Genomic DNA, 19,783 nt, shown 5'->3' on the forward strand with positions numbered 1-19,783 from the left:
AGTATGTGCTGCCGACGCGCGTCAAAACAAAGCCTAGGAAACTTCTGCAGCAGTTTTAGTGAAGAAGACGCGCTCCTGTGCTTTTCCGTGGTACGTTGAAGAAGACGACGAAGACCCGCTCCGTGATTGCTTGAGTGTGTCTGTAGCTGGCTGACACTCACACTCACAGACCCAAAACACAACTTTCACGCCTACGCACCACACCCCAAAGTCAGCTTTTCTCGCGAACAAAAGGTGCTGCGAGAAAGACACCGGCGGAAAAATCTTACCTCACTTTTCAGAGACCGAGAGCAGCAGCGAAAGCTTCAGGAGCGCGGTTGCCATGGCAACGTTGACATTTGGGGTATCCATCCCAGTGCTCCTTTGCGAAAAACAGCACGTGACTTCCGCCACACCTTCTCCAATACGACCGTGCTGGCCGGGGCCTCTCCTGGGTTTCCTTCCTCCATGGTTATTTGTAATTAATTATCTAACTCGAGAAGTACTGTCTTAACTATCAAAGTGTCAATGATAAAATTGTAGAGCAACATGAAAAACTCCCGATACAGCTTTCTGTTGATCAATACGGGCTACATAAATGTGTTTTTCCGAGCGTGAAAGGAGCCCGCGAATACACGCAGTATTGCCGCGCGACTGGCCGCTCGAGGCACTTTGGATGCATTCGCGGGCTTCTGTCACGCTCGGAAAAACACTTTTATGTAGCACGTATTGAGCAACAGAAAGCTGTATCGGGAGTTTTTCATGTTGCTCTACAATTTTATCATAGACACTTTAATAATTTCAACAGTACTTCTCGAGTTGGGTAATGAATTACAATTAACTAATTAAATCTCAGTAAAGAAAAAAATTACTGGCGGCTACTCAACTGCACTGGACACAATACGCACTAGGTTTGCTTCGCGTAACGCCGTTCCTCTTTTTAAAATCGTGCTGCGTGATAGCTGGGACCCCCTGTATAAATGACTTAGTAAACGTACTTCTGACACCAGATATTATATTATACGCAGAGGACAATAACGACTTTTGACAGCGAAGCTGTTAAGGGCTCAGTCTCCAATGGTCATATCCGCGTGTAGAAAATAACTCTAATTGGCTCGAGCATTTTTTGTTTCGCACTTGTAATATTTCAGTCTGAGAAGATTTAACATAAAAGGCATGCGCTGCCGGTGTTTTGTTTCGTGACATTTGTTTATGGGCTGTCATTCTCAAAATTCTGAGGAGCTGTATAAACTTGGACATGTAGCAGCACCAGCAATGCGCAGAACTGTTGTCGACAGCGGCGGCGTTTTGCCAGCGTTCGCACTGAACGCGCGCAGCGTTGGTGACGTGCTTATGAAGAACGTGCCAACCTTTGCCGTACAGGCAGGCAGGCAAAGAACTTATTATCCGGAGGCGGCGCTCGACCCCCGTTAGGGGGGGACACCGGTGGGCCACTCCCACGACGGGACAGGGAGGTTAAACTCCACGGCCATGTCGTGGGCCCTCTGGATTGCCCTAAGCTGGTCTCTCTTGTCTTGGCTAGTGAGAAGAGAGTTCCAGTCCGCCTCCGTAGAGGGAGACTCGCTGCTCTCGCGCGACGTAGGGCATTACCACAGCATGTGTTGTAAGGTACATTTGAGGTGGCCACAGCGCGGGCACCCCGACTCTATGCCATCCATGTATTTAGAACATTTTAGAGGCGATGCATACGCCTCCGTCTGTAACAGACGTAGAGTGATAGACTGAGCTCTGTTTAAGTGTGGGTGCGGGATAGACTGAGCTCTGTTTAAGTGTGGGTGCGGGAGTGGGACACTTAAACAGAGCTCAGTCTATCACTCTACGAAAATGTTCTAAATACATGGATGGCATAGAGTTGGGGTGCCCGCGCTGTGGCCACCCCAAATGTACCCTACAACATATGCTACACCCTATGGCGGTGTACCGTAGCGACCATAAGGCCATGGTCCCTGTCTTCACTAAATAAATGAAAACCACCGGATCATATATATATTTCTCATTCTTTAATAGTTCAAATAACCAATTGCACCATCACATCACAATACTCATAATTGGAAATACATAATTCCCACCATAGTACAGCTTCGCTGGTCTTCCATCTCCAACCCAGCGGAAGGGCAGACAGTTTCTTTTTTTTGGGGGGGGGGGATCAAGATACGTTTAGTCTAGAAAAATGTCGCAGTTTCACCCGAAAGGCGAAGCATCAATTGCGATAGCAAAATAGTAGATAACTATGCGGAGTAAGGATAGTAGTTTTATCAGCTGTATAAACTTGGACATTGTCACGAACCCCGTGAACGAGGCGAAGGTCGTAAGTTCGAATCCTACTTCAGTCCACTACATTTTCAAATATGGAGTGGTGCCTGACACCATCAAGAAAAAAATATATATATCCGAGAGCTAGTGGGGCTATACTAGTTCAGGTGCAACCAAACTAGGAAGGCCCACTAAGCTTCAACACAGTCACTCCCTCACCAGAACAGGAAGTGGCCTCCCTGGTGCAGTATTCGGCCACTACCTCCCTAATGACTCCGACAATTAACCCATGGCCCTCAGTGCCCAGTGGCTGCGGAGCACCTGACCAAGGCGGCGGTCAGACCTGCTACGCGGCAGAGGGTGCAAAGAATCTCTGGGTCCGGACAGGCCGCCAATGGAAACTGAACCTGGCAACGTTGAACACGCGCACCCTCTCGAGTGAGGCTAGCTTAGCAGGACTATTTGAAGAATTATGAGGCATTGCCTCGGGCATTATTGGCCTTAGTGAGGTTAGAAGAACTGGTGACGCTTACACAGTGCTGACTAACGGCCACGTCCTCTGCTACAGAGGTCTTCCAGATAAGAGAGAATCCGGGGTAGGATTTCTAGTCCGTAACAGCATAGCGGGCAACATTGATGAATTCTACAGCATTAATGCGAGGGTGGCAGTCGTCGTAATAAAGCTGAATAAGAGGTACAAAATGGAAGTACAATTGGAAATTACAAGAGAAATTGGAAATTCAGCATGGTGTTCCTCAAGGATCAATATTAGGATCGTTATTGTTTTTAGTATACATAAATGATATTGCTAACATATCCGAATCGCCTAATCTGGTCATGTACGCTGACGATACGAATATATTTTTTTCATCCCACTCCTTGTCCCAAATGGAGGCTACGGCAAATGCATATTTAAGAAAGCTACATAACTGCTTATTGACCAATAGGCTAAGTATTAATTGATCAAAGACAAACTACATTATTTTTCATTCTATCAATACGGTAGAAAGTATCACTCTCAAAATTGTCTACGAGCATACTGAATTAAAGCGAGTGTCAAACCAGAAATTTCTTGGTGTTTGGTTCAATGAGAATCTTTCTTGGAATTTTCACTCCAACAAATTAATGTCCGATCTAAGTAAAACAGTCGGTCATTTGCATAAGATATCTCATTTGTTGCCCCCTTGGTTAAAGATATCCATGCATTACGCACTCCTGTACTCAAGGTTATCATACTGTATTCTTGTTTGGGGAACTACGACGTCCAACAATTACCTTAAACTAATTTCAACTCAGAAACGCGCTCTGCGTGCTATTGAGGGGTTTCATGGCAGACCTTCAGATTTACTTACCTCACCACTATTTCAGAAACATGGCATCCTTAATGTAAAGGAAGTATATAAATTCTGTCTACTAAGTACATCCATCGTCATCAATTGTTCTTTTCTTGTGAAGACAATTCCAGCAGCCGATATGCTTTCCGGACGAAACGTCAACTTGTTCCAATCACACGCACTAATTACGGCAAGCAAACACTAAGCTACCAAATTCCTACAGTAATAAATCGCTTTCCATTTGAAACTGAATATTAACTTCCACATAAACGTTTTAAATCTATAATTAAAAAACGCCTGTTGGAACAAAGGGAATGAGATATTTATTTTGTCAATCGTCATTGTATTCATTTTTTACCTTTGAGATGTTTTTCTGTTACACACTTATTGCCAGCTTTGTGATATTATTTCTGTGTTTTAGGACTGTCATTTTTATGTTTGTAAAAAATTATTTATCTTTACACAACGATAAGTTGCGTATAGTTGTGTACGATAAGTTGTGTATGCGATTTTGTTATTCTTTTCTTGTTCAAATTTCATGCATGTTCTTACTGCGTAATGCTTTTTGCAAGGCTGGAGAAATTCACTGAGAATTGCTTGTGAAGTGCTTGTGAACAATGCCAGCTGTTCCACGGGTGACCAGGACCGTGTCAGGCTCTTGCCTTTTGTCTTGGCGCCCTCTTTTCGTTGAAAAGAAAATAAACTTTCACTTTCACTTTCATACCCATGCACACAGGAATGTGTGGCGGCACTGCCCCACACTCGTACACCAAATCTGCATACTACTGCAGGTGGGAACCTCTTCGCCGTGAAGATGCGTAACGCCGGCTACAAAACGATGCTGGACCCTTTCCAGCAGCACTTCGGAACCCGCATGGGTGGACTGCTCTTCCTTCCGGCACTCTGCGGCGAGGTGTTCTGGTCAGCCGCCATTTTAGCCGCCTTGGGTGAGTGATAAGTCGCGCGTCGGGAAACATGGATATGGTCGGGTGCCTGCCGGGCCTAGAGGGTGAGAGGGTGCCTCTTAGCCTAGAGGATGGGACAACGTTCTTGCTACACTTTTGCAGAGGCAGTACGTGCGACTGATATTCCTTTGAATTTATGATTAATGACTAATAATTATGATGATGACGTTGATGGAAACGTACAGTGTGGCCCACTGTTAAAGGGACCACATGAGTGTAAAGCACGGGAGGACGTGCCCCGTTAGTGTTGTACAATCGCCCTGATTTGCTGCAGATGGCTTGGGTTTAGCGCTGGCGCCTATCTACGCGGCTGCGCAGCGCATTGACACATATTCCGCCAGAATTTTACTGCGAAGCTGTTAAGAGCGGACACGACCATCCGGCCGTGTCCGCGAGTAGAAAAAAACTCTCATTGGTCGTATGCCGTATCTGCGAGTGAAAGCGCGCGAGGGACGCGTGAAAGCGCGCGTCCCTCGCGCGCTTTACGCGTGAAAGCGCGCGTCCCTCGCGTGCTTTCACTCACACATCACTCGCGCTCGCGCTATCACGGGGAGAGAACGCACGGCGGAGAGCAAACGCGACTTATTCCGTCACGCGAAAGGCCATGGGGGGACGGGAAGGAGGGGAGGCGACGTTTAGCTGCGGCAACAAATGCGTATCTTGCAACCGGGCATTTGGTTTCGCACTTTTAATATTTCAGTCTGAGAAGATTTAACATGAAAGTCATGCGCTGCCGGTGTTTTGTTTCATGACATTTGTTTGTGGGCTGTGATTCTCAAGATTCTGAGGAGCTGTATAAACTTGGACATGTAGCAGCACCAGCAACGCGCAGAACTGTTGTTGACGGCGGCGGCGTTTTGCTCGCGTTCGCACCGAACGCGCGCGGCGTTGGTAACGTGTTTATGAAGAACGTGCCAACCTTTGCCGTACAGCCTATGGCGGTGTACCGTAGCGACCATAAGATCATGGTCCCTGTGGTCACTAAATAAATGAAAACCACCAGATCATTTTTCTCATTCGTTAATAGTTAAAATAACCAAATATACCATCACATCTTAATAGTCATAATTGGAAATACATAATTCCCACCATAGTACAGCTTCGCTGGTCTTCCATCTCCACCCCATTGGACGGTCTGACAGTTTTTTTCAATTCAATTCAGCTTTAGTCAACATCTCTCAGATGTTTGGAGCATGAAAAAAAGCCTGAGAAGGCTTGACTGTGCTGGAGCCCAGTCTAGCCCAGCCAAGGCTGGAGCTCTAGATTTGCATCTAGAGCTTTAGCAAAGTGACAACCACACATTATAGTTTTAAGATTTACAGTGAACCGCATTCTACATGATTTATCGGCACTATTACAATTTTAATAATACTTTTTGTCCCCTTCATGCCTTCTTAGTGAAACAGGTCATTCTGCAAGGTTCCGCGGGTACCACCATGCATGGCATCATTGGAATATTTATCTGTTGAGAATAGTGCCATCGATTATGGAACATTGGGGCGGAGGTCAAGTGCATATTCTTGTCGCAGAGTGTGCAGAACAGAATTCTGACTTAAATATTATTACGGGAAGATTATATTTACCAAAACATATTTATAAACACTGTTAGCATGACATAGCACTGTAGCTAGGAATAAGGACAACACGAGTACATGGCGGACGCCAAGCCATTGCCGTTGTCTTCATCAGGACACGCACCACCCGCGGCTGCAAAAGCACCGACCCCTTTCGTTCTATAGCGGATATCGAGCAGTGGAGTAGTACGGCTTGAGGCGCAAAACGGCCACAATTTCAGCTGAATGTAATTCTGGGTTATTACGTGGTAAAACCACGAGTTGATGGTGAGACACGCTGTAGTGGGGGACTTCGAATTAAGTTTGACCACTAGGGAATCTTTAACGTACCACCAATACACGGGACACATGCGTTCTTGCATTCCCCCCCATCATGTAAATGCGGCCGGGATTTGATCCAGCGACCTAATGCTTAGCAGCTCATGCACCATAGCTGGAACGATTTAAGGCGCCTGTCCAGCGGATGATGCGGGAGCCAGGGAGGACAGTTCATATATCACGTCCATGACTTGGCGAAAGATGCATTACGGGCCGTGATAGCGCGAGAAGAGCTCACACAGGCTTGTATGACGAGAAGGTATCCAGAGCACGACGAGGGATGCAGTCCTCAAGTGCAGATACCGGGGGCGATGACCATAGCTGGCCTTTTGAGCAACCTGGGACATTACGGACAATTGTTCGGGCGATTTCAGCGCGGGCAAGGGCACTATGTGTGCGCAGAGTACTCGAGACCGCATCAGAAGCGAGCAACGTGTTAACCGTGTTGGAGCTTGTCGCGTCCGAGCAAAAAGTAAAATAAAGAGAGCCAGCAGTGCGATGTCGTGAAGGGTTGTAGGCTAAGGCAACGAGAGGTATTGCGGTGTCCCAGTCCCGGTGATCGTCGGAGACATACTTGGAAAGCATATCTGTGAGCTGTTGCGATTGCCGAGGTCCATGCGGCCACGAAGGTTTTATGGATGGTGGCATGCCAGATGCTGAGAGGAGGAGATATTCAGGGAGATCAGAAAACTGTTTAATATACAAATGTACATACGGTGTTTTACAAGAAGGGCTCCATGATATGGAGCCGTCCACGTGCTAACATCTTTGCATGTAGTAGCGTTTACATCTCCGAGCCTTCTACATGGTCGGGCGTCCTCACAACCCTCAAGCCCCGCGTTTTATCCCTTTCGTTCCCGTCTTTCACTCGACGAGGAAATGTACTTTAGTTGCTCTTAGCCAATCACCATCATCGACGAGGTCGCCATATCCCGAACATGATGTGCCATCGTTTCCCGCCGGGCTCCTCCTTCAATCTTGCCTGGTCGTCCCCGAACACAGGCAGCGTTTGACACCTTGGGAACCGAACGTTGATGTGGCCCTCACGGGATTGCTAGACGCTGGCCCTTAGCAAGAGTGGCCTCTCCGTAGCGGTCAGTTCGCAGAAGTCACCATTTCCAGGGAGGGCGATGGCGGTTGTCTCGAAAGGCGGCTCCAAGTTGGCGCGTCACAGTCGGCGCCGGGCCTCGTCGTAGTTCGGGCGGCGCTGGTAATTCACGGAAACGCACCAAAGGGCGACGTTGCCGTTTCGCTACGCATGAGGCCAATGACTCATTGCAACCTGGAGACTCGTTGCTCATCCATCAGTCCCAGGTGACTGACGGTGACACTTCCCGGCCGCGAGAAACGACAAGCGTGAAGAGCACTTGATATGTTCACGTCTGTCGATGAGGCCTCGTTTGTTTTGAAGGATCGCCAGACACAACAGCACCCCCGCCGACAGATGATGCATCGGGAGGTAGAGTTGTCCCATGGAGCTCGGCCGGTTTGATGCCTGCTTCACTCAAAGCCATGGGGCCGCTGCTTCGAGGAATGAGGATCTTCCCGCCAAAGGCCTCTTTATAGGTGGGCTCTGACTGGACTGCAGAAATGCAAGATGACAAGCTCCAAGGAGCGACCTTTGTCAACCACACACAATGCTGCAAGCGCCACTGCAAGCCACTCTCATCGCCCGACTCTACATATGCCAAAAATCTGACAACTCCCTATCTAAAGAAAACCCTGAAACACAAGGTGCGCGTTGATCCGGACAAGTACCAAAACTTCTGATGATGTGACTTCGCAAACAGAGACCAATTGGGTTTATGTAATGAAGCTAAGTAATTATGAATTAGAGCCTCTACAGATCAGGAATGCGAAGGGAGAACTGGCCTTCAGTAATTCATAGTCCGTAACATTTAGCACAAGAAAGCTACATAATCATTACATAATGCCCAAATTACCAAATAAACAAATGGGCCACCCATCTACGACTTACCACGTGCCCAAATTGGCTCAGAAGGCCTGACTTATTCTGCATTTCCCCTAGCGCACTTTTAAATTGTGCTGTTTGAATGCTATGCTCTATCTGAGCAGGTGGCCGTGTTTATGTGACATACCCTTTGGTAAGACGTTGGAGAGAAAATAAATCTATCGCTAAAGGCGATCCGCGCAACCAGTTTCTAACGCGCGGTCCTCTCCACGTGCGTGCGGGAACAACCGTCCGACACTTTCCAACACCAGCTGAAGTATACTGCAGAGTAAACAGTCTCTAACCTGCTACAGTGTAATTTTTAGAAATCGCCAAATACAAAAAGAAAGCCTTATCCTAAGGAGAACTCACGCGAACTATCTAAAACAAGCTGCAATCAAAACTACAACGAAGCTTTTTATCTTCCACCTACATATCTCAGCGGAAATAAAAATAAAACGAAAACACGGACGCCATCCTTTCTCGAGGGTTCAGCTGTCACGTTTTCTTGAAAGCCAATAAAACACGACGCGTCATTAACTCGTGTAAAAGCGCAGGTCATCAGCTTGCGCAACTTGCGCGTGACCTTCAAAACTATTGCAACCCTGGCACTGTTTGCATTACACGTCTATAGCTGTCGTCCCGTAAAGAATACTCTTTAAATCATGGGTCTACCGTGAGCCGGGAAGGTTAACAACATAACAAAAAACGGCGGCATTCTTTACGCTTGTCAAACTTTCAAAACTCAACTAATCTCCCGCAAAACGAATACACAAGAAAAAAAGTTGCAGTGGCTTAGCTCGGCTATGCCAGGATATACGTAGCGTTAGCAAAGGTTCAGCTGATTATTCTTAGCTTTCCTGGTTGTCTAGATTGTCAAGGATTAGCTTGATTGTCATGCTTACTGCTGCTCCAATGACACACACGCGGTATACGTATTATGTGGCACATGTATATTTATTTTTGCTCAACGTCACGTTGCTTCTCTATTGCCACAAAGACGGCTCGGTGATCAGTGAAGTAACACGCTGCCGTCTCTATGGCCCCAACACAGTATTTGGAGTTGTCTGTCTGTCTCTGATAGACAAGATCAATGGTGCTTCCCCATTGGGTGTCTGTGCAGTTGGAAGACTGGCTAAGTCGAGGTTAAACTTGTCCTTCAAAGGAACACAAAGAGAGTCTGGAGCACGATTGAAGTCACCAGCCACCACATACAGTTCACTTGCCGCCCGACTAGGTATACACGTAGCCACTACGTCTATAGTGTCTTTAACGGAATTGTTCGGTGGCACATACACGGCTTCGATTATCACACCACTTTCGTCAAGCTGAACGGCACAGGCTTCACCCTTAGGCACCGCTACGTTTGGCAGTTCACTGGCAGCAATCCCATTCCTGACATAGATGCAGACTCCCGAGCTTCTGGTAGCGTCAACACGACTGGCATAAGCATTTGAGCTCTCCTTCTCCATGGCTATACCACACTGGCAAACGCCAGTCAGAAGCGCAGCCGCTCCAGCGCAGTGTCAGACGGCGACTGCACAGCGAGCGCGCGCCGGCGCCAGTGCGTCTACCACGGCTACGACGTCACTCCTCTGGAATGCGCAGACCGGCGGCGGTGAGTGTGCCGGCTCCGGTGGCTCCGGTGCGCAAGCCGTGTGACATCACTGATCCTTGCGCATGCGCAGCACGGCTCTTGATGTGCCGCGCGAAACGGGCTTGGCTAGGCCAGTGTAGCTAACGCTACAAAAAATGCAGCCCGTCTTCCTTGTTTCCTTATTCTCGGGCCCCCAAACGCACCCATTTCTTTCAGACGCACTCGAGGGTGTCGCGGATTCCCGGGATTTCGCAAGGTGAGGTCGCGAAGGAGGTAAGGACCGCTAATTTGCCTGACGCACCTCGTAGCTCCTACTGTAGAACAGCAGCCTCCAAGTACTGGGAGGGGGACGCATTGACAGACCCGCGCGTACACTCTCCTATTATCTGCGAGGCAGTCGCCTTTCATTACCCCCGCGAGTGATCGGCTACGGTGGCAGCATACCAGGCGCTTCCCTTTCTCCCTCTGCCTACAATGCACTTTACGCGGTGCGGTCAGGCGACGGTCTCCACGCCTGAATCTACGCGAAACTCTCCTTTTCGCGACGTGCGCCACGCCGATCCCCGATCTCAGCAACCGCCTAAGCTTGGGAGTTACCCTCCTCCGCTTTTTCACATTATCTGGCTGGATCATGATCTTAGCACGTTTAGCAATGTCGCCTTGGCGCTTCGCACGTTTGACTCTAGACGCCCTGACCGCGTCCGCCTTTCTCATCTTGCGACTACGCCTTTTCTGTTTGTCATGCTTCGTAGAGTCAGCAGCATCGGCACACGCACTTGAAATTTCGTTGCCCTCTCGGGTTTCACAGTGCGACTGCCTTTCTACTAGAGAATAACCAGATTTGATCTTTGAGCAAGTTAGCTCGTCATCAAGTCTATCTTCAATTGGCCTAGCTCTATCACTGCCCTCAATTGCATGCATAATTCCTCGCTGGCCTTCGAAGTCGGCCTCTGCTTCCAGAACAGCCTCGCTAAATGGCGAAACAGCCGTTTCTTCGCGCTTGTCCCGGTGTCCGTTAACTACTGGCACCACAGCCCTCTCAGTGCTGTCTGAACAATCTTTGTCACTGCCATCTTGGCCTTCGCAGTCGGCCACAAATTCTAGGGCAGTAAAACCACCCCTGACTTCGGTGATCGCGTTCACCTCGCTTCCGGCTATTAACACGTTCAACTCGTCACTGCTTGCAGCTGCCTCTGGAATCGTACCTTGGTCCTCTGACCGCTGCTCAATAGGGGACACGCCTAGCAGTCTCTGAGTATCCTCATGTGCTTTTGCCCGGAAAGCTCCTTTACTGGAGAAGGAACTCTCCCTGCTCCTCCTTAGAGAAAAACTCTTCTTGTTCCTCTTTGGAGAAAACACTCGCCTGTCCATCGGCGTCTTCTCTGACCTATTCGACAATAAATAGGGGAACTTATCTGGCAGACTGGCTGAAATTGCTGCCGCCGTACACACTTGGCCTAAAGGGCCTTCCATTTCTGGTGCGGGAAAACCGCCGCTCTCTTCGCTTTGTGTGTGTATGTCACTTGCATCACACCTTTTCCAAAGCTTTCTAAACTAGCCATCTCAGTGCTAATGCAACCTTCGACAGGCTCGGCTTTTTCACTCTCATCTTGGCTTTCGAAGTCGGCCTGCCATGCCACATCAAAGCGCCTGAACAAAGCACCCTTAGCCCTGTCGTAGTCGCGCGCTTCCTCCTAGGATAAGCAATGCCTGAAACACGCAGCGACACTAAACGGGAGATGTGCTCCTAATCACTGGGCCCACGAGTCCCGGCTGACGCCCTCTTTCTCACACACTCGTTCAAAACCGGCGAGGAAATTAACAATACCCTCGTCTGTCTCGAAAGTGTGGAGCTGGCGTCGCGCTGTCCGCAATCTGAGCATCTGATTTTCCCGTTCAAGCTCTTTCATCCTAAGAGCGTACCGTTGCGCTGTCTCTTGCTCGCGCCTCTCGCGAATTTCGGCATCGTGCTTGCGCCTTTCTGCTTCTTCACGCTCGCGCCTCTTGAACTCCTCTGCCTTTTGCTTTCTTTCCTCAATTGTCTCCCAAGCCTCATCAGCTTCCTCGACCGTCACCTCTTCTGCCTTCATGACGTCGAGAACCGCTTCTTTCGTTTTTGAGGAGTCGGCCGAAATGCCTAACTCCTCGCAAATTAGTAGGAGGTCCTGCACTTTGAATTTCTCTATAGCCATCTCGTTTGCCTTCAAAACTCACCCTTCCCTAAAATTCGCTATTTAAAGAAGGGGAATTTCCCAAAACGGTGCCCGCCAGACAAGACACAGTTACTCTCCTAGCAACTACCTACTTGTACTAGAGAGTTCTGGCGACATGAAGGGCAAGCTCTGGCACTAAGCCTGTCCTTATCGCTATCACATCGGGAGATTGCAGAATTCATCGCTCTTCGCTCCTTCCTTACGAAGCAATTTTCCTGGCCTCAGCGGCCTCCTCCCAACTCACTTCCACATTCTGTAAAAGCTCCAATTGTTGCCTTTTGCCTATCGCAGGGCCTGCCAAAATGCCCATCGGCTCACCACGTTTGAGGAGTTCCTGGATTTTAAACTTATCCGCATTTACAGTGCACCCTGGGTTTCTTGCCCGCTAGTAATTCAGCCCCCGAGACACTATATTCTTGGTCTGCGAGACAAAATCACAAGAAGCACCAAACACCCTTACCGACTGCCTGCGCTAATGAGTCTGGCGAAAAGAGAAGCAAACGCGTAGCACTCACCACACCAATGTAGCCAACGCCGGCCGATCCCGTAAGCTGCCAGCCACTGTTGCTCAAGGCCGAAACCCGAGCGGCCACGAAGGTTTCATGGATGGTGCCATGCCAGGTGCCGAGAGGAGGAGATATTCAGGGAGATCAGAAAACTGTTTAATATACAAATGTACATACGGTGTTTTACAAGAAGGGCTCCATGATATTGGAGCCGTCCACGTGCTAACATTTTTGAATGTAGTAGCGTTTACATCTCCGAGCCTTCTACATGGTCGGGCGTCCTCACAACCCTCAATTCCCGCGTTTTATCCCTTTCGTTTCCCTCTTTCACTCGACGAGGAAATTCACTTTAGTTGCTCTTAGCCAACACCATCTTCGACCAGGTCGCCATATCCAGAACATGATGTGCCATCGTTTCCCGCCGGGCTCCGCCTTCAATCTTGGCTGGTCGCCCCCGAACACACTAAGCGGTTGACACCTTGGGAACCGAACGTTGATGTGGCTCTCACGGGATTGCTAGACGCTTACCCTTAGCAAGAGTGGCCTCTCCGTAGCGGTCAGTTCGCAGAAGTCACCATTTCCAGGGAGGGCGGTGGCGGTTGTCTCGAAAGGGGGCTCCAGGTTGGCGCGTCACAGTCGGCGCCGGGCCTCGTCGTAGTTCGGGCGGCGCTGGTAATTCATGGAAACGCACCAAAGGGCGACGTTGCCGTTTAGCTACGCATGAGGCCAATGACTCATTGCAACCTGGAGACTCGTTGCTCATCCATCAGTCCCAGGTGACTGACGGTGACACTTCCCGGCTGCGAGAAACGACAAGCGTGAAGAGCACTTGATATGTTCACGTCTGTCGATGAGGCCTCCTTTGTCCCGAACGACCGCCATACACAACAGAGCTTACGGCTCAGACGTCCATTGGATTGGTGATGATACGCTATCTTGAATTCGTGGCAAGTAGAGCCCGACTGCAGAAGTTCTCCCACAACCTTCGGAAGAAATCAGCGTCACGATCAGCGGTGAGCTCTCGAGGGGGCGCCATGATGCAGTACACTGTGGAGATGAAAGTCCGCAACGTTGGTGGCACAGCTGGTCGCAATGGCACGTGTCATGACATGTGGCGTGGTGTAATCTGTAGCAACGGCAATTCATTTGTTGATGAAGTAAACGCGAGGAAAGGTCCCAGCATTAACGACATTGGTCGTTATTCTGTAGCGATGACTTATGCCTTATTCTATACTAGTCCTATCATCTATCGCTCACGGCCGGCTGATCCCGTTGATAACATGTGATAAGCGCGAAAAGGCATTAGCATCGGAAAGGCATCGCTACAAAATACCGGCCATAGTGAACATTCCTTTAACATCGAATATCAACTTTTGGGTTAACTGCGCGAAGACGCGACAAAAAAATCAAACAAAGACGAGCGCAGACTATCGACATATGGTTTATGCGAAAATACTCAGAGCATATATACTAACGCGAATGCACATGTGGTTAGTCGGGGAATGAGAATCTATGTGTCATCAGTAGTCAAGCTCCTTATCTGTCAGATAGATTGATGGAATGCTGACGCATTTGTCTCTTCGGTGGATAGCGTGGGCCTCGAAGAATTTGCGCGTGAGGCGGTTCTTGTATGTCTTCAATATCGTGCTGTGCTCCAAATCTTGAGCGGTATTAACTAAGCGAACTTACGAACAAATTTTGGCGTAAGAAAAATATTACGAAAATAGCGTATTTGCAAAGGTAAAACTCTTTGTAATTTCAGCAAGCTTGCGATGCCCACCGCTGCAAAGAAGAGCGCTGTATTCGAAAAAAATGCATCTATGTAAGGGTCGCACAGGTGCGAACTTCAGTACTTCCGCCAATAGCAAGCGTAAGTCGATTCACAAAACCTAGACAGCCGTCGCAGATGACAACTTAAGAAGAAATTTCTACGATAGGGGTGTAGCAGTCTTACGAACATCATTATGTCTATATTGCCACGTGCGTTAATTCGGCTTCCAGCGACGCAAACGACGCGAGCGGCGTCGCTTGACGCGTTTCGATCTTGGACGCAAAAGGTATAAATACGGGTCCACCGCTTGTGCTGCCGGAGTCCGACGAACGCCATAGGCGGGCTTGCTGTTTTCGCTGTTGCCGAGTTCGCTTGCTTTAGGGGCACAAGTTTGCCCAATAAATTCTATTTTAAGTTTAACATCGAAGCAGTGTTACTTTCTGTCTGCCTGCGTGCCAGGCAGCTCACCGTCACCTACGTGACATTTGGTGGATGTGCGGGGTATGTTTCGGACACCCCCACAGAGCCGGGACACCAGCCCAAGTGCCTCTCGAGCTGACCACACGGAAGACACCTCCAGAGAAGAGAAGAAGGAAGAAATTCGGTGCAGCCGCCGACTACAAGGACTGCCGGCTGAGTTGGGACCACTACCTGCCACTGGTCGCCGTGTGAACCACCACTCGACGTCACCAATGCAAGCCGCCACCACACCTGCGCCGTTCGTTGTCCAGCAGCCGCGAGTACCTCCGCTTTTTAGCGGCTCCACTTGCGAGGATGTACAAGATTGGCTGGAGCGTTACGAACGAGTTGCAACCTTCAACAAGTGGTCTGAAGAAGACAAACTTCAGAACGTCGTCTTCTCTCTCGAAGACTCTGCTAGAACCTGGTACGAGTACCAGGAGCTGTCCTTGACAACCTGGGAGGCTTTCAAGAAGCACTTATCTGCAACTTTCGCAAGTATTCTGCGCAAAGAACGAGCTGAGGCCTTACTACAAACTCACCAGCAGTATCCAAACGAGTCTGTAACCGTCTTTGCGGAAGAAATGCAAAAGCTCTTCCGCCACGCGGATGCCAACATGACTGAAGACAAGAAGCTTCAGTACCTTATGAGGGCCGTCAAGGAGAAATTTTTCGTCGCACTCATTCGGAACCCACCGAGGACCGTCGCCAAATGGATTGGGGAAGCGGCCACTATTGAGAAGACGCTCGAGCTTCGCGCAAAGCAGTACGATCGCAACTTACGCGCTCCTCCATCAGACTGCGACGACCCCCGAAATGCCTCCGCGGTGACTCTTCGAGATACCATCCGCGTCATCGTACGCGATGAGCTGCGCAAGTTGCTACCGGGTGCGCAACCACAAATATCCTCGCTCGCATCTGACGTCGTAAGAGACGAGGTACAGCAAGCGCTGGCCACACTCGATCCCGCCGAAACAGCACCGACCCTATCGCCACCTTGCCAGGAGCCACGCGCTTCAACTTACGTCGCCGCTCTGCAAAGCCAAGCACGGCCAACCAGTTGGCGACGGGAAACCTACACGCCACCTCGACGCACACAAGCCTACCCGCCGTCGCCGCGCCCGCAGCCGGCCGTTCGCTCAAACACGTTCCGGCAAACCACCACGAGAAAGACTGACATCTGGAGGACCCCAGATCGACGACCGCTTTGTTTTCACTGTGGTGAAGCCGGCCACCTTCTCAGAGAGTGCCCCTACCGTCAGATGGGCCTTCGCGGGTACAACATCGACGCCCCACGACCCCTCCCTGGCCAGTGGCCTCGAGAAATTGAGGCCTATCGTCGAGCGACCGAAGATGCCACCCCACGTCGCTTCAGGTCCCCGTCACGTACCCTACCCACGCCGTTCGTCTTCACCGTACCAAGGGTACGCCAGCGAGAGGTCACCGAGCCCTCGTAGGGGAAACTAAATGTCAGCGACGTCGGGAGGTGACGCCGCTCTCGAGCGAAGACCGAAAAACCCTCCTACACCCACAACGAATTCTGACGCCTCGACGCATTCCGACGCCACGACGCGATCCGACGTAGCGACGACACGACATGTAGCGACGCCACAAAACACGAAACCGGGTCCCGACACCACAAATTCGATGACGCGGCTGAAGGCAACAACAGCACCTTGCCACGAGGCTTCCACCCGACGCAGCCGCGACCGTGCGAAGCGACAGACCGCGCAGTCGATGACCGACCGACATGGAACCCGAACACCAAGTGCCGACTTACAAAGTGTCCAAGTGGGCAGACGAAAACGGGTTCAAACTAAACCCCCACAAAAGTTCTTGTGTTCTTTTCACCAGGAAGAAAGGTCTCGTTGCAGATCCCACTATCAAAATGTATGGACAACAGATACCTATAAACAAAGAACACAAATTCTTAGGCATCATACTTGACCCGAAGCTAAAATGCCTAAAAACAATGAACTTGCTGAAAATTTTATTTCATACATCGTGGGGCAGCGACAGGAAGTGTTTACTGAATCTTCACAAGAACCTGATTCGGTCACGTTTGGACTATGGTGCCGTAGTATATCACTCCGCCGCCCCGAGCGCGCTAAAAATGCTAGATCCTGTCCATAATCTAGGTATCCGCCTGGCCACTGGCGCATTCAGAACAAGCCCCGTCGAAAGTTTATGCGTAGAATAAAATGAGTGGTCACTCCATTTCCAGAGAACATACATCAGCTTCCCCGATTTTCTCAAAGTGCACTCCGATTGGGAACATCCTTGTTCTGTAACCATTCATGATTTCAAGTGTGCAACGCTTTTCAATAATCGACCCTCTGTGAGGCGGCCTTTCTCACTGCGTGTAAGAGAACTCAGCCAAGAGATGGATGTCCCACTTCTAGAACATAGCCTAATGCCTCCAGCTAAGATGTCACCGCCCTGGGAGTGGCAGGTGATAGAGTGTGATCTATCCTTTGTAGAGGTCACAAAGCACGCTCCCGAGCTCGAAATTGCAATGCATTTCCGCGAACTTCAATCGAAGCACTCGTGTTCGGAATTCTACACCGACGCATCCAAGTCCCATGCTCGCGTACCTTACGCGGCTTTTGGCCCCTCTTTTTCTAAATCAGACCTATTGAACCCCCTAACAAGTATCTTCACAGCAGAAGCCTACGCAGTACTGTCTGCGGTGAAGCACATAAAGAAATTAAAACTAGAAAAAGAAATAATATTCACAGACTCGTTAAGTCTTGTAAAAGCGCTAACATCTTTACAAAAGCATAACAATCCTGTTTTTATTGAGCTATACTCACTCTTGTGTAAGATTTATCTATCTCATAGACATGTAATAATATGCTGGGTTCCCGGCCATAGAGGAATCGAGGGTAATGTGCTTGCCGACGAAATCGCCAAATCAACAGCATCGCAAGGTATTGGTCTTCCCGCTGCTGTCCCTGCTACAGATCTGAAGCCTTTCCTACGAAACAAACTGCGAAGCCACTGGCAACGCTTGTGGGACGCCGAAGGAAATAATAAGCTCCACTTGATTAAGCCACAGTTGGGGTTCTGGCCCTGTACAACTAAAACACGACGAACTGATGTCCTATTCTGTCGTCTCAGAATGGGACACACATATGGTACTCACAATTTTCTATTGAATGGAAATGATCCTCCAACCTGTGGTAGATGTGGCGAGAGGCTCACCGTCCTCCATGTCCTCCTGGAGTGTCGGGAAGCCGAAAGAGAAAGAAAGAAACATTTCCCGCTAGCATATCGCTATTGTGTCCCTCTCCATCCCGCTATGTTTCTCGGTAAAGAACCACTTTTTAGCACCAACGCAGACCTTGCTTTCTTGAAAGATGTTGTGCTACATGTTATTAGCCCAATAAGTTCGTAGCGCATCCTCTCTCCAGAAGATGTTGCTGCGATAGTTTTTTATAGCACATGCCTCCAGGCCCTTGTGTTTCAAGGGCTCTGTTTAGGCACTTGTGCTTCTGGCCAATCCTGGCGTCTTTAATATTTTGCAAGTCGTATCATTCCTTCGCAATGCATTGTTAATGCCCATAGTACACATAATTAGTCATTGCCATAATCTTATTACGTATAGATTTTACGCACTTTACAGCGACTGTTTTAGGCCCCTTTACAGCCATGCCACGTCTATTGTTCATGTAATTCACTATTCATGTAACACTAACAAGTCATTACTATCGTCTTGGCGCTCTTTGGCCACATCTGGCCCTTGCGCCAATAAACCATAATAATCATCAATTTCAAAACCACAGTCAATGCTGCCTGCATAACTGAGCAGTACCCTTTAACAAACATTGAAGACATTTTTCGTCACTACGTGGGGGATCGTCTTTCACAACACTGGACCTTAAGGATGCATATAGCCAACTCCCTTTGGATGAGGATGCGAGAAAGTTGGCCGTGATAAACACTCACAAGGGTTTGTTCTGTTATAACCGTCTTCCGTTCGGAGTTGCTTCGGCTCCCGCGATTTTTCAGCGGCGCATGGAAACGGTCCTGGCCGGCCTTCCAGCCGTGCGAGTGTATTTGGACGATGTCTTGATATCAGAACGTCAAGATGGTAATGGTTCAGTGCTCCGGGACGTTTTGCGCAGGCTTCAAGAGAATGGTACCAAGCTGAAGGCCGAAAAATGCCATTTTCGCAAAGACGCCATCGTCTACCTGGGCCATCGCATCGACAAAGACGGCTTGCATCCGCTTGAGAAGAACCTAGCAGCAATACGCGACTCACCACAGCCTACGAATGTGAGCGAACTGCGCTCGTTTTTGGGTCTGTTGACTTATTATCACTGGTTCTTGCCACGCATGTCAACAATGTTGGCCCCGCTGTATCTCCTGCTTGAAAAAGAGCATAAATGGCAGTGGGGAACGTCGCAAGAAAATTCATATCTCAAGGCTAAACAAACACTCCTGAGTTCGCCTGCTCTAACGTATTTCGATCCCAACCAACCTGTGCGCTTGGAATGTGATGTGCCACCTTCGGGTTTAGGTGCCGTAATTTCGCACCGAATTGGAAAATTGGATAAGCCCATTGCCTTCCATTCGCGCACGTTAAGACACGCCGAAAAGAATTATTCTCAGCTCGAGAAGGAAGCTCTCGCACTGGTGTTCGGAGTAACAAAGTTTATAGACTACCTGTTGGGCCGCGAGCTTGTATTGGTCACGGACCACCAACCACTAGTGGCACTTCTACGAGAAGATCGACCTGTGCCCCAAATGGAGTCGGCACGTATTCAGAGATGGGCTCTGTTTCTAAGCCAGTGTCGGTAACGCATCGCGTACAGGGCCGGCAAGGAAAACGCCAACGCG

The 19,783-nt window shown here is 49.3% G+C and overlaps 1 protein-coding gene across 1 annotated transcript in view; it reads left to right on the forward strand.

Annotated features, from left to right (window-relative positions):
• Positions 1 to 19,783, forward strand: part of LOC119449216 (high-affinity choline transporter 1) — a 174,238-nt gene that overhangs the window by 12,401 nt on the left and 142,054 nt on the right. The window contains exon 3 of the mRNA XM_037712396.1: positions 4,379 to 4,534. Within this exon, the coding sequence (XP_037568324.1) occupies positions 4,379 to 4,534 (156 nt within the window). The remainder of the gene's footprint in view (positions 1 to 4,378; positions 4,535 to 19,783) is intronic.

Source organism: Dermacentor silvarum, chromosome 4, assembly GCF_013339745.2.
Source record: "Dermacentor silvarum isolate Dsil-2018 chromosome 4, BIME_Dsil_1.4, whole genome shotgun sequence".
In the NCBI taxonomy this organism is placed as follows: Eukaryota; Metazoa; Arthropoda; class Arachnida; order Ixodida; family Ixodidae; genus Dermacentor; species Dermacentor silvarum.